The sequence below is a fragment of the Psittacula echo genome (genome assembly GCF_963264785.1).
Source record: "Psittacula echo genome assembly, chromosome: 3".
In the NCBI taxonomy this organism is placed as follows: domain Eukaryota; kingdom Metazoa; phylum Chordata; class Aves; order Psittaciformes; family Psittacidae; genus Psittacula; species Psittacula echo.
In genome coordinates, this window is record NC_137736.1 from 110,539,972 (window position 1) to 110,553,099 (window position 13,128).

The 13,128-nt window shown below is 41.7% G+C and overlaps 1 protein-coding gene across 1 annotated transcript in view; it reads left to right on the plus strand.

Annotated features, from left to right (window-relative positions):
- Window positions 1-12,366, plus strand: part of ARHGAP20 (Rho GTPase activating protein 20) — a gene marked incomplete at both ends in the record, with an annotated part of 62,531 nt that extends 50,165 nt beyond the window's left edge. Inside the window, 6 exons of the mRNA XM_080612898.1 lie at window positions 2,946-3,124; window positions 6,026-6,187; window positions 7,590-7,699; window positions 8,963-9,152; window positions 9,628-9,739; window positions 11,306-12,366. Of these exons, the coding sequence (XP_080469024.1) occupies window positions 2,946-3,124; window positions 6,026-6,187; window positions 7,590-7,699; window positions 8,963-9,152; window positions 9,628-9,739; window positions 11,306-12,366 (1,814 nt within the window). The remainder of the gene's footprint in view (window positions 1-2,945; window positions 3,125-6,025; window positions 6,188-7,589; window positions 7,700-8,962; window positions 9,153-9,627; window positions 9,740-11,305) is intronic.
- Between the last annotated feature and the right edge of the window lie 762 nt (window positions 12,367-13,128).

Consider the following 13,128-nt stretch of genomic DNA (forward strand, 5'->3'; position numbering starts at 1 on the left):
GCTGAAATCTGTGTTGTTGTTAGGTAACCATTAGGCATGGCACTGCATACAGAGCAAATTGACAGAGAATGGCCTCTGGAGCCCCACATTTCGCTGCCACACATGCTGTGCTGTCCTCCTTCGCGTCACTTCCCTGCAGCAATACCACTGTGCTGGATGTGTTGCCCATGTCAGCAGCAAGGAGTAGGTGCCCAGTTGTACCAACATGCATCGTGGTTAGCCAGCGTTGTAGGTCTTGACAAGTAGACATGACTTATAACTAGCTGTCATGTCAAGTAAGTGGACACCAACTGTGGTGGTATAGAGGCATCAGCTGTCCTGGCAGGATGGTTAAAAAGGTACAAAAGAATTTACTGTGTGGAAGAACTGGAGCATCTCTGTTGCCTCTCCTGCAGCCTTTCAGCACATAACAGGAATGGTCACCTACAGTTAAACATAGACTTTAAGTGATGCTCATGGCACATGTCTAAAAGGCATTGCAAATACTGATTTGCTTGAAGTTTAACTTGAAAGAACCAGCTGCTGGCAGTGGCTAGTCTGTAATCCAAATTACTACTTAATTGTCTGTTAAGGGAAAACAAAATTTCAAAAAGCTGGTCTCAATATAGAAAGAAGGTCTTTGAAAACTGTGACAGTTAGGGTTTGATCAGAAAGGATGGTATGTTGTGAAATAGATCTGAGATTTTATTTATAAGTTTCTAATTAGTTTGCAAGAAGAGGAGATGCCACTTGTCTGGCTGGGACACTGTAAGAATAAGAAATAGAAATAGTAAGACTAGAAATTCTCTGCATGTAAAATATGAGCAGAATAAATGGCTGCTGTGAGCTCTGAGTAGGATCTGCACCCAAAAAAGTATTGTTTTTTTTCTGATTCTGGCCTAGAATAATCCACCAGAACAAGGCCCTGAAGTTTTTGAATGGTAGTATGTCTGCAGAGCAATAATTGGCATCTCTCTTGGCTGAGAGGAGGCTGCACTTCTAGTGCTGTAGCTTTACACAGGCTCAAGAAAAGAATGTGTACATCCTCCCCTTCTCATCTGCTCTTTACCTTAATACTTCTCAAACCCCTTAGAAAAGGGGGTATGAAAAGGATGAGTTTTCCTATTGTTCAGTGAACTTTAGTTTTGTAAGTGATGATTCTATTGCCATACATTAGTTTTTGGTTTCTGCCCCATGATGTTGAAGAACACTGATTAAGATTTCCTTCCTGTGCCAGGCGAGAGCTGCAGTTAATCACAATTATCCTTTGCTCACATTATCAGTTTGAGCCATGGCTTTTTAGAGCGGAACAAACAGTGAAAGACTAAGAAAAGTTGCTAATTTTAAGACCCTTCACCTCACCCCCACTTCTCCTATTCCTTGTTCCCCAGCATAGCCTTTCTTCCTAATTTTTACTTCCACTGAGATCTACATGGTTGCCAGAAAAAAAAATCAATATGTATTTGTCATAATGTGAATAGAACTCCAAGTGAAGCAAACCGTATTCACGTGCTAATATCCAGCTCATCTGAAAGAAAAAAATATAATTTTGAAAGTTATAGGTTATGTTCTCTCAAAACATGGTATGTCAAGTAAAGCCTTAGACAGTGCCAAGCTTATATTTCATGAAGCTTTGGACTGCTTAAAATGTATATCCTCCTTATTAATTTTTATGAAAAGAATTTTTCATCAGGCTTTCACATTCAGATGTTCACATTTTGAGTTCAACTGTAACTTTTCGTCCTGTAAGCCTCTAAGGAAAAGACTTCCACCCATTCCCAGAGGGAGCATGATCTCCTGGAATGGAATGACGTATAAGGAAAATCGCTATTTGGTCAAAAAAACAAGGGTAGTAAAGTATAGGAGAGAAAAATCTTGTATTATACCACCATCCTTACTTCTGCAAGCCTTGCTTCTACACTCTGCCCTCCACAGCAGCATGAAAGCAAAATGTTTGACCAGGTGAAAGAGCCAGCTAATAGAAAGGTGCAGAGGGTAGGCAAGCAACTAAATCAAAGCTAACTGGCTTTGAAAACATCTAGAAAAGGAAAAATATGTCAGAATATAAGTCTTTTTAAGCTAGCACTTTCATCTTAAACAGTCTCAACCCACCCTTAGCAGTAGTCTGTGCTGTTAAGAAGACTTTACACTGGCTGATGTTGAGAAAGGTCCTATGAAAAAAAACCTTTTTGTATCCCAATACCAGTATTTCCTTTTCTAGACACTACAGATAAGATCTTTAGTTAGTGGTGCTCTGTAGATATGTCATGAAACACATTAAAATAAATACAGACACATGGAACCTACCAGAGTGTTGGCAGCATGCTGAAATGCCATGTGGAAGGCATTGATTAAAGGGCAGGCACCATCACAGGGCCATGGTCAGTAAATGCTTGGGGCGAGGAGAGTGAATGATACACTTGCTTAGTGGAGAAGAGAGCAAAGCTGGCCATGTTTCCTGGTCTGAAAATGTCTCACCCCAGTAGTTGACTCTCTGGTGTTACTTACAGGGAGAGAAGGTGCTCTCCCACATTGCCAGGGGAATTAGAATGCCTCCAGACAGCATGCCAGCCTGAGGGCAGTGGTGTTTACATATTGGGTTTTTCCAAAGAAGGTCTGTGGTTTTGCACCTGTGGGTGGAAAGTGAGTTATTTAGCACAGTCGAGCTCTGTGTGAAGTCAGGATGAGGTTTGACGCCCTGCACTTAGTGGTAAGTGCTGACACTGTAGTCCAGCAGTGCGGCGCGGATCCTGGTGATCCTCTTAACAGCATGGGTAAGGCAGGACATTCTTCACACACACACATGCACAGGTATGTGCACAGTGGATTAGGCTTAGCCGGATGCCAAGGAGTTGGTTGAGTTCATGACATTTTTTCCTTTGAAACCATAGCAACCTCAGCAAAACAAATACTGGAATTAGAATTGAAATATATTTGTTTTAATAAACACCTTTCTCTTTTTCCAGACTTAAGCCAAAAGTCATTTAAAAGGAAAAGGTCTATCATAAATTGGGCTTTTTGGCGTGGCCCAGGCACTCACTTGGACAATGCACCCCTCTCCTCAACATCTGCTGCTCCTGGGAAGCTTTTTGGCCTCTTGCTAACAGCCATCTGTGAGGATGACAACCTGCCCAAACCCCTCTTGGTGAGTCCCGGGCTCAGGGCTGGCTCTTACCATGGTGGAATTTCTCTGTGTTGGTGAATGAGAGCATGGAGACACTTTGTAAATTACCCAAGCAGAGAAGCCAGAAGGAAACCTTATTTGTGGTTCTCAGCAAGAACTTTGGTTTTTAACATATGCTGTGGTCAGGTCTGGTTAACAGCAAACAGCTTGAGAAATGCATGTGGTCGGTCTGCTGCTGTGGGCTATTTCTTCTTTATAGCCCACGTTATAAGGCTGGTTCCCTAATCCTCACTTACGCAGTGTAATTCACACACACTTTTTAAACCACTCCCAAGATCTCTGCAAAATCCCCAGCTCCATAAATGTGGCATCTGTTGTTCTATATAGACAGCCCATGTGTGCATATAAATGCTGCCTGCCCTTAAGAAGACAGTTTCAGAGCCTTTCTTGAAGGCAGCCCAGGGCAAGCAAGCATTCTGGGTCCTCAGTTTAGATCTGACAGCAAAAATGGTGGGTAAGTGGATGCTGCAGAAGCATCCTCTCTTGAGGGAGCACTAGTGCTGTGAGTGCTCTCAAAACCAGCACAGGAATGTGAAAAGGGTTATCCTAGAGCCCATTGGCAGGCATAATTAAGTCATTTTTGTTCAGGACTGGGGGCTCTCATGTTGTCAGTGCAGCAATTGAAACATTTATGGGATTGGGAGTGAACCCCACAGGATTGGGCCCCTCATCCTAACAGCCTGACTTTTGGCTGGAACAACTTGCCAGAATCCCACTGAAATCAGTGGGGTTACACCACTATATAGGGAGAGATGTGTTGTCTCCTATGCTTCTGCTTGATGTGCTGCTTTATCATTGCCTGAATAGTGAATCATACCAGGACTTTTCAGGTCATTTAATAATGTGGGTTTGTTATTTTCTTCTGAGTGAGAAGTGTGCAGTTTTATAATTTAGTTTATTTAAGTAAGCCCTCCAGAGATGGACTCTGTAAGAACCTGATCCCTCATTCTCTCTGTTTGAGAGATGACCCAATGCTGCATTTCGGAAATTTCTCCAAACCAGAAATATTAGTAAATTTTTATCTGAAAAAAACCCCTCGAAGTTACTAATCATAGAATCACAGCTTGCTAGATTTTGTGCTTTGAATCTTAAACACTGTTTATGTCACAAAATGTAACTTACTTTTGATTTATGCAGCATCTCTGGAGAATGGAATATTGCATGAGGGGGACTGTGTGGGATTTACCTGCAAGAGAAAGAAAATATTAGGGATGAATGCTTCGGACATGTTTGATATCTCTGCTTCAGATCTTCAAACTTGCTGTAACAGCTGAAGGGCTCTCTTTTAGCCATTGCCACACTGAATTGTCTTACACCATTAGCTTCATTCATGTGCTGTTGTCTGGTTTTACTACTATAAGAGGGGCTTCCCAGTTTTATCTTGTGGGTATTTTATTAAAAACATACTTTCAAAGTGTTTGTTCATGTGCTAAGATCCTGTGCTCAAGGGCTCAGCCTGTTTTGACTGCAGAGCTCTAAATCTCTGCAAATAAAATGGAAATGCTGACACAAGTCCTGCTGCCATGAAGGTGCCCCTCCACAGTTTCTGCACTTACTTTTAACTAATGCAGGAGTGAGAAAAAAAGTGTTAAAGAAAAAAAGTAAAAATAATAGTTTTCGTTCTACTTACTTGCTCTGCTGCATGTCAGGAAGAGCTACCTTACAGCCCAGACTAGGAAAGCCTCCAAACCCCACTGCTTAGCCATTACTTTTACAGTAACTCCATTTAATGATTACAGACTCTCCCCCAGTGTCCCTTTTCTTGCCATCTCTTTTGATAACTTGGTCCTCAGACCACTGTTTGCATGCACATGATCCCAGAGACTATGTTTCCCCATTGGAAGGGACAAATGTGACAAAATCCACATGGCTTGGAATAGGCCTGGGGAGAGGTGACAAGCCTGTCTGAGAGATGACCCACAGGAGATGGCATAGAATTAAGCAGCTGGAAAATATCATGTACATGTTACCTCAGGAGAGGTTTCTGATTTCAGCATTTCCTTTTCTGCTCATTTTCATCTCTTATTTAGCAGAAGAAATCAGGCTCTCCTGTTGTTTTAAAAGCTTGACAGGAATCTGCTTGATTTCCCTTTACTTTTAAATATCTCATTTGGTGAGCTGCCTACCTTTCTACTCCTTTGCAGCCTCATTGGCTTCAGTGGAGCTGTAAGCCAAGCTTTAGCCCCCTTTGGGTAACCTCCTAGGCGGAAGCATCTTGCCCCGGAGGTGGTCCTGCTTATGCCGCTTGCAGTGTACGACACCACTCACAAGACACAAAGAGGGTAAAAAATCTGACTCTGATCTGCTATAGAAGTGCAGACAGATACTAACAAACAAAACACCTTCCACCTTAGATAAAATCCCTTTTTTTTTTCAGACATCAGGCATGGAATAGAAGTCTTAATCTCTGGTCAGTGATAGTATTGAGCACAGTGATGAGCACTGAGGATCTTGGATCTTCCTGCAAAGCAGTGTGTTGCTGGGGCCAGTGTCACATGGAGAGCTTTGGATTAGGTAGACCACTCTCCTTTTCCCAAGCCATAGTGTTTCTATATTTAAATCAACCTAGGACACTTGGCTAAAACTTGCACAGATTCTGGAAGATCATGCAGGAGGTTAGTGCTAGACAGTGGAAAGCACAGTATTTATGAGGAGTTGTTTTCCAAAATCAGTGCCCCAGACCAAAGCTTTGCTGTGCAGTTTGGCATGGCTTAGAGGGTGAGCCTTGACCTGCGTTTGATTTGTGAGGTTTTTTCAAACTCAGAGGCCTTCATCTGTAGCAAAAGTGGCAGAACTACAATTTAATGGCAGAAAATAAAATATATTTCTGAGTAATCCTCTCTGGCTTTTAATTTTGTTTAGGACATGCTTTCCCTTCTTTACCAAGAGGGCCCTTCCACTGAAGGTATTTTCAGACGCTCTGGAAGTGCAAAAACCTGCAAGGAGCTCAAGGAGAAGCTTGATTCAGGCGCTGAAGTGGACCTAGCCTGTGAATCCATATTTGTGACAGCATCTTTGTTTAAGGTATGTGAAGAATATTCCTTTCCCCCTTTTTGGTGAGAGCAGCGCAGATGCTGGGCACAGACAAGTAGAACCTTTCCCCAGGGACAGGCCCAAGGAGGACTTGGTGGGCTGAATTAAGGATGGGCTGGCACATTAATGTTGTGAGGATCTCCAAAGGAGACTACCACTGAACAAGGATGGGGAAGAGGACTAGCCAGCTTGTTTTGGTGCCAGTTTTCCTGAGGTCTCAGCTGATAACCTGGTTGTGTTACTCTCTCTCTCTCTGCTTAAAGTCAATACTATAAAGGCAGGTTTACAGATCTGTTTCCTTACTTGTCAATTAATACCCTACACTACAGACCCTAACGAGTGTGACCTAAAATAACCCAAAATATTTGTTTTCATTTTCCCATGTGTTATCTTTAGTTACGGAGTTGCATGTTGAAAACAATGTTCCCTGTGCAAAAAGCATCCCAAGCATTCAGTAAATTTTTTCCTACAAAGAGGATCAGCATATTTCTTTTCACATTTCAGTACAGTGCATCTGGTTTTGTGTAGTTTTTGCTTGAAAGAAATAGTAATCTCCATTATCAAGCAAGCACTGCTTGGGTGGAATATTTTTATTGCAGAAAGCCATTCCTCTTGCTACTACGGGAGAGGTTTTCATGGGAAAGACATGCACAATTACTTTCCTACTGGTGGATTTAGGACATACATTTAGGGCGGGACAGCTGCATCATGCAGTACTCATCCCATGGTAACAGTTTCACTGAGGGGCAATTGCTTAGCTTTTATAACAGTGAAGAGTTAACACGCAAGAGCAAATGTGTTATTCATGTGCATCGTAACTTCCCTTACCCTAGTTTGTTTGAGAAGCTAGGATTTGGGCTTCTTCCCAAGTTGCAGCAGTTTGCTCTCCAATGGTTGAGGTATTAGAACCTCAAGACTATCTATGTATAGTGTAAGTACTCCATTACCAAAAGAGATTGATTAGGAGAAAGAAAGAAGGAGTGCCTTTGGAGTGTTTATGGTCTGGAAGTATTAGAGCTTGTCAGCTAAGGAGAAAAAATGGGGACTATAGATGAAGTTAAGTGATAAGTAAAGATAGACATTATGCAGCATCAAAATAACTGGTCCCACTGCAGATTTTTTAGCTCGCTGATAGCAGATGAAGGATCTGAATACCTCTATTTTGACAGGAAAGGGTGAGGAAAGGGCAGGAAAATATGCACGTTAAGCATAATCCAAAGTACTTCTTTATCTCAGATGATTCTCTGCTGGTTCTGGTTGCTGTGTGTAACAGGATGCTTGTCAGCTAGTGCTGTCCCACTGATACATCTTCTTGTATCTGCATATCTTACTCCTACTCCCTCCCGCACTCCAGAACAGCTGTTCACATGTTTTGTTCTTTTCTCTTGATAAGGATTTTCTTCGCAACATCCCAGGCAGCATTTTGTCATCCCAGCTCTGTGATAAGTGGGTCTCTGTGATGGATCAAGGAAATAATGAAGAGAAGATAAAAAGCATTCAAAGGTAGAGTTACTTATACTTTCTGTATTCTTGACCTATAAATTTATATACCAGAATGCAGAAACTCAAATGTTCAACTTTACAACTTAAAATTAAATATTTTATAAAATAGATGCTAAAATATCTTTGTATATGACAGAGCATTCAAACTTACATATATACTTCAATGATTGCCTGTATGGGAAAATTTTCTGACTATCTTTTGTCCTGCTTTTCTGCTTTTTGTGGATATCAGTAAATAAATGAAATAAATATCCTTTAATGAAAAAAAAATGTATAGCATTTATAAATACACTGTCCAAGACCTGTATTTCTGTCTGATACTAAATCCAAACTCATCCACAGGGAATTTTGATGTCCTGGGTGAAAGGATAGCTGAAACCAGTTCCTCATATATTCCATCTCATTAATCTCAAATTTTAGTGACCATTTTGAAACCAAGATGGAATTGTGAATGAAATATTGCAGCATAGTGACAAGGGAAGCCTCCACCCTTGCAGGGGAAACAGAAAGTGGGCAAAGTTTATGTCATGAGAAACAGAGCTTTGTACACGAGCTGACCACGTGTACTTACATAAGTACTTACGGCAACTAGATGGCATGGAGAATCAACTGAAGTGTTTGGTTAAGTGACCAGTGAATTATCAGGCATCTTATCTTAGATGAAATATAGTTTCAGGTCATACACTGTACTTGGTTCATTAGTTTGACAGAATGTAATTTTGTGTTAGAATATTTTCTGTCCTCCCAAAAAACTGTTCATAGATGTGTCACAGTGAGGGAAAGCAGCTGAGCAAGAATACCTACCTCTTTGACACATTCCTGGGGTAATTAGTGGACAAGGATGCTGGAGAGGGACTCTTCATCAGGAACTGTAGCGCTAGGACAAGGGGCAATGACTTCAAACTTTTAACAGGGGAAGTTCAGGTTAGATATAAGAAGCTCTTTACTGTGAGGGTGGTGAGGCACTAGAAAGTTTGCCCAAAGAAGTGGTAAATGCTCCATCTCTGGCAATGTTCAAGGCCAGGTTGGACAGAGCCTTGAGCGACATGGTCTAGAGTGAGATGTCCCTGCGCATGGTAGGGGGGTTGGAACTAGATGGTCTTTCAGGTCCTTTCCAGCCCTGCATTTTATGATTCTATGATTCTATGACTGTGTTCCCCTGTTTCTGTTTTCTTCATTGTCTTGACTTGTGTGTATCTATGGAAAATGGTTTTATTTTGCTGGGTCACTAATTTGAAGAATTACATTTGTAAATATTTTCAGGTTAATAGAGCAGCTCCCCAGAGCTAATGTTGTTCTCTTGCGTTACATCTTTGGAGTACTGCATGGTATAGAAATGCGATCGGAAGAAAACCAGATGAATGCATTTAATCTGGCTATCTGCATTGCACCTAGCCTGCTCTGGCCTCCTGTTTCCTCCACCCCTGATATAGAAAGTGAATTTACAAAAAAGGTAAGAGACACTGCAGCATAGAAAAAAAAAAAACACAAACAAAAGCCAACCTTCATTCTGTTCAATCTTTCTGTGAAAGCAGTCAGTACCTGTTTGGATCAGGACTTGTCCTCTTATCAGGGCTTTAGAAACAGTCATAGATCCCTTCTCATAATCTGCCTGGAAGAAGAGGAGGAAAATCATAAAACAGTACCCAGTGTATTAGCAAAGTGCTTCTCTCATGAAGAAGGTCTCTGCTTGTGGTGAACTTTAAACAGACAGCATAGGATTGGAAAAGATGTATACCAGAATGTATACTGGGACGTTTTAGCTGGGCCTAGCTGTTTTCTGCAGGCCCAGGAGACCAGGAGAGGAGTTCCTGGCTGTGAGGGGGCACATCATGTTTGCTCCTGTTCCTCATCTATATGCTGAGCTTGCCCTGAGTGCAATAGTGGAATATTTGACAAAACATCTCTTTCCCATTGCTTTGTTGCAGATTTCTAGTCTGGTACAGTTCCTCACTGAGAATTGCTGCAGGATATTTGGAGAGGAAATTACCTCCCTGTTTGGAGAAATATTGATGACATGCAAGAGAGAGAACAGTTCAGGTAATACAGATGGTGTTTTGATCCTGTTAGATAGCTAAATTCAGCCACACAAAAGACCAGTATATTCCGTGGAAGAACGCAATTCCCCATTCATGTGGTGTTCACACTTACTGTTGTTCTCTTTCCTCTGTCCAAAGTATTGGTAATAATCACTGACTCACCTTATCGCAGACCTGGGCCATATCACAAAATGCTCTCCCAAGAATACCTTCTCCTATTCCAGTCATCTGAGCCACTACGTTAAAAAAGGGGGAGAGGGAAAACAAAGAGAAAGAAAGACAAAAATCTGGAAAAGGTTTCATCTTAAGTCTAGATTTTTTGTCCAAGCATATGTTTTCTCATAATATGGGGAAGTCAGTGATCAACAGTGGTTATAATACAGCTGTCACACTGTTACCTTAGGGTTAAAAGTGTCTATTCTTCATCATCAAAAGAGAGAGCTCTCCTGAGTTTCAGTGGGACATCCAAATTTTGCTGCTAGCAAAGACAAATCATGGAACTGGTGACTGAAAATGACCGACTAGCTGGCAGAGCATTCCGGAATATCATTGATGTTCTTTTTCTGTCCAGCTCTGTGATAGTATCGATTTTGACTGGAGGTTTGGGTGTCTCTTTAAAATTTCCTGAAGCAGCATTTTTGTAAAATAAATTTTGGCACAGGTTGCCTATACGGAAAGTGCATTTGCTCCAGCATGCCAGACTGACTCAGTGTGGTGTTTCCACACTCCTCATGCTCTGCCTCTGGTAAAATATCGTGAAATCCGGTGAGATTTGGCCTGCCTCCTCCCCAAGAGTGGAAGCACATGGGATCTGCTGCTCTGGGATGTGGTGGGACTGAGAGCTCAGCCCCCTGACAGGTTACGGCACCTGAGCAAGTTTACAGGCACTCACTGAGGCATGGCAACTTCCCATGCGTGAACTCTGTCTGCTGCAAATGTGAGATAAGTCTCTCACTCTGAGCTTAGCATAGACCAGAGCAAAAGAGATTCAATGTAATTTCAATTATCACAATACAGAACAGGGACCAGGTGTGCACTGCTCAGTGGAAATGGGGTGACTGTTAAAACTGAGACTAGAATTTTCTTCATAGTGTTGCAGAGATTTTTATTTTAAGATAAAAATGTATTTTCTTGAAGACCAAAAAAGTACAAAGTATGTTATTTTCTTCATTCATCTAAAAGAAGGAAAGAAAGGTTGAATGTTGCTTTCAATATTTAATAATGAAAAGAAAAATTCAATAAATTGCTGATTTAATGCACTGCATGTAAATTATTGTTACAAATGGGTTACCTACTGCTGAAGTTTCCTACTTAAACCAACAAAACCTCCAACGCTCATTTGTGCCATGATCCTGTGTTTCGTGATGAACTGTGACTTAGCACTCATTTCAAAACTAGACATTATTTTTTTTCTGCGATTATTGGCATTTCTGCTTGAATTAAGCTTTAAAGGGCAAATGCTTCTGAAAGTAGAGGATTTTTGCCAAAAAGAGCAATAAAGAATGCAGCTGCTTGTCAGCAGGGTGGCTCAGTCACTGATGTGTTAACACTTGGTTTGTCCTTGCAGATGCTGCTTCTCTCCATCTGAATGACTCTTCCTATGACAGTCTGGAGAACGAGGCAAATGATGAAGCTGATTCTTCTTCGAGCGACTGGATTAAGAACCGAGATCAGGACAACAGGAGCAGGGAGTCTGTCTTCACTCTAAGCGATGGTGATTCGGAGCAGACGGAGGTGGATGAAATCCAAAGTAAAACCAAATCAAAGCAGTTGACCATTTCTGTTGATGTACACCGTAAGTTTTCATCACAAGAGAACTCAGAGAATGAGTCTCTCTGCTCCAATGCACTGAGCTTCTCTTCAGCAGCTACCTCAGGCTCTCTCAAAACCTTGAGGAGACACAGGCGCTCCTCAGAGCCCACAATTGGCCTCCCTGCCCCCAGCTTCACCCGCACTGGCGTTGATCATGAGAAGGCAACACGCAAAGCCAGCTGTGATGTTGTCCTATCTCACGAAGATGAAGACTATCTCCATCAGCTTCGGTCATTGCAGATGGAAGGACAAAAGCTTATCAATCAGAGCTTGATTATAGGGATTAATATTGGTAAAAGTGACAACACAAACCAAAATGTTGAAAAGAAAGACTTGTCCCATTGCCTCCTGCCTCCAACGCCAGAGGGATTAAATATTTGCTCAGGATTTAGCTCTTCTAGCCTGTCTTCTCCTGGAACATCTCCATCGGTGTCATCAATGAGCTCTCTGGACAGTGCTTTCTCTCAGTTTTCAGACCAGTCTGTGTTTACCCCAACTGAAACCTCCTCCCCTTTCGATAGCACTTTTCAATCTCTAAAGAAACACAAAGACACTGCCGCTGAAGCAGCTGATGACTATTTGGTTACACCCACCAAGGTGCCACCATCCCCACAACCTACCAATGCTTTGGCTGAGGGGTGCGTGGTGGAACCCAACAGGAGGCCAGCGCCCCTGAAACCTGCTGATGGAGGTGACAGCTATTTGATTAAACCTGACACTCAGCCATTACCTCTGAAAGCCACGGGAAGAGACAGACTTCATGATCCAAGATCAAAAAGGAGGTCTAGAAGAGCATTACAGCAATCCAAAGTTTGAAGAGACTGACCAAAGCTTTTTTGCGGAGGAATCTTAACGCTTAAAATAAACACCATAAAGAAAATGCCTTTGGTGTTAATGTGTGTTCATTTTAAGTTTAATATCCAGGTTGTTCAAATTTAATTGAGCAGTCCCCAGATTCACAGGTTTTCGGTTTTTAGGAAACTGAGTAATGTTCCCACATAAAGCTTTGTAAGAACACTGTTAAAATAATGAAGACTGCTAAAAAGCAAGCAGAAACCTCCTGAAAATCTGTAAGGGTCGCAGGAAGTAACTACGAGCAGTGCCCTGTTCTGTGAGCCTGCCAGGGCAGTGGGGTGCCTGATGGGCCTCTCCACTTGACCACTTGTGTGTTGAGCCTTGCGGATGTGAGTCCCAGTCCTTTGTGGTTTTGATGTAGTGTGCAAAGTCAGCATAGATTCCATACCTGTGGTATTATACTACTGTTCTGAAACTGATAGGTATTACCTTCATTGTCCTCCAAGGAATAAGTGTATTGTTTTCTGTATGTTTAGAAGGTATATTCAATAGGTGTAGTTATTTCTTTCACTCTGCAAAAGAAAGAAAAAAAATAAGCTCAAAAACCTGTAAAGAGAAATGCTGAAACTTGTAACTAACACCTCACAACTGTGTGTTTCATTTATTGTGCTTTGTTGGCTGTTCTGTTCGTGTTTAAGTTGTGAATAGTTTCTTAACATTGCTGTAAATGGCATTATGTATTGTTGCAAGCAGAACACATGTAATTTTATTATGCAGCATCTA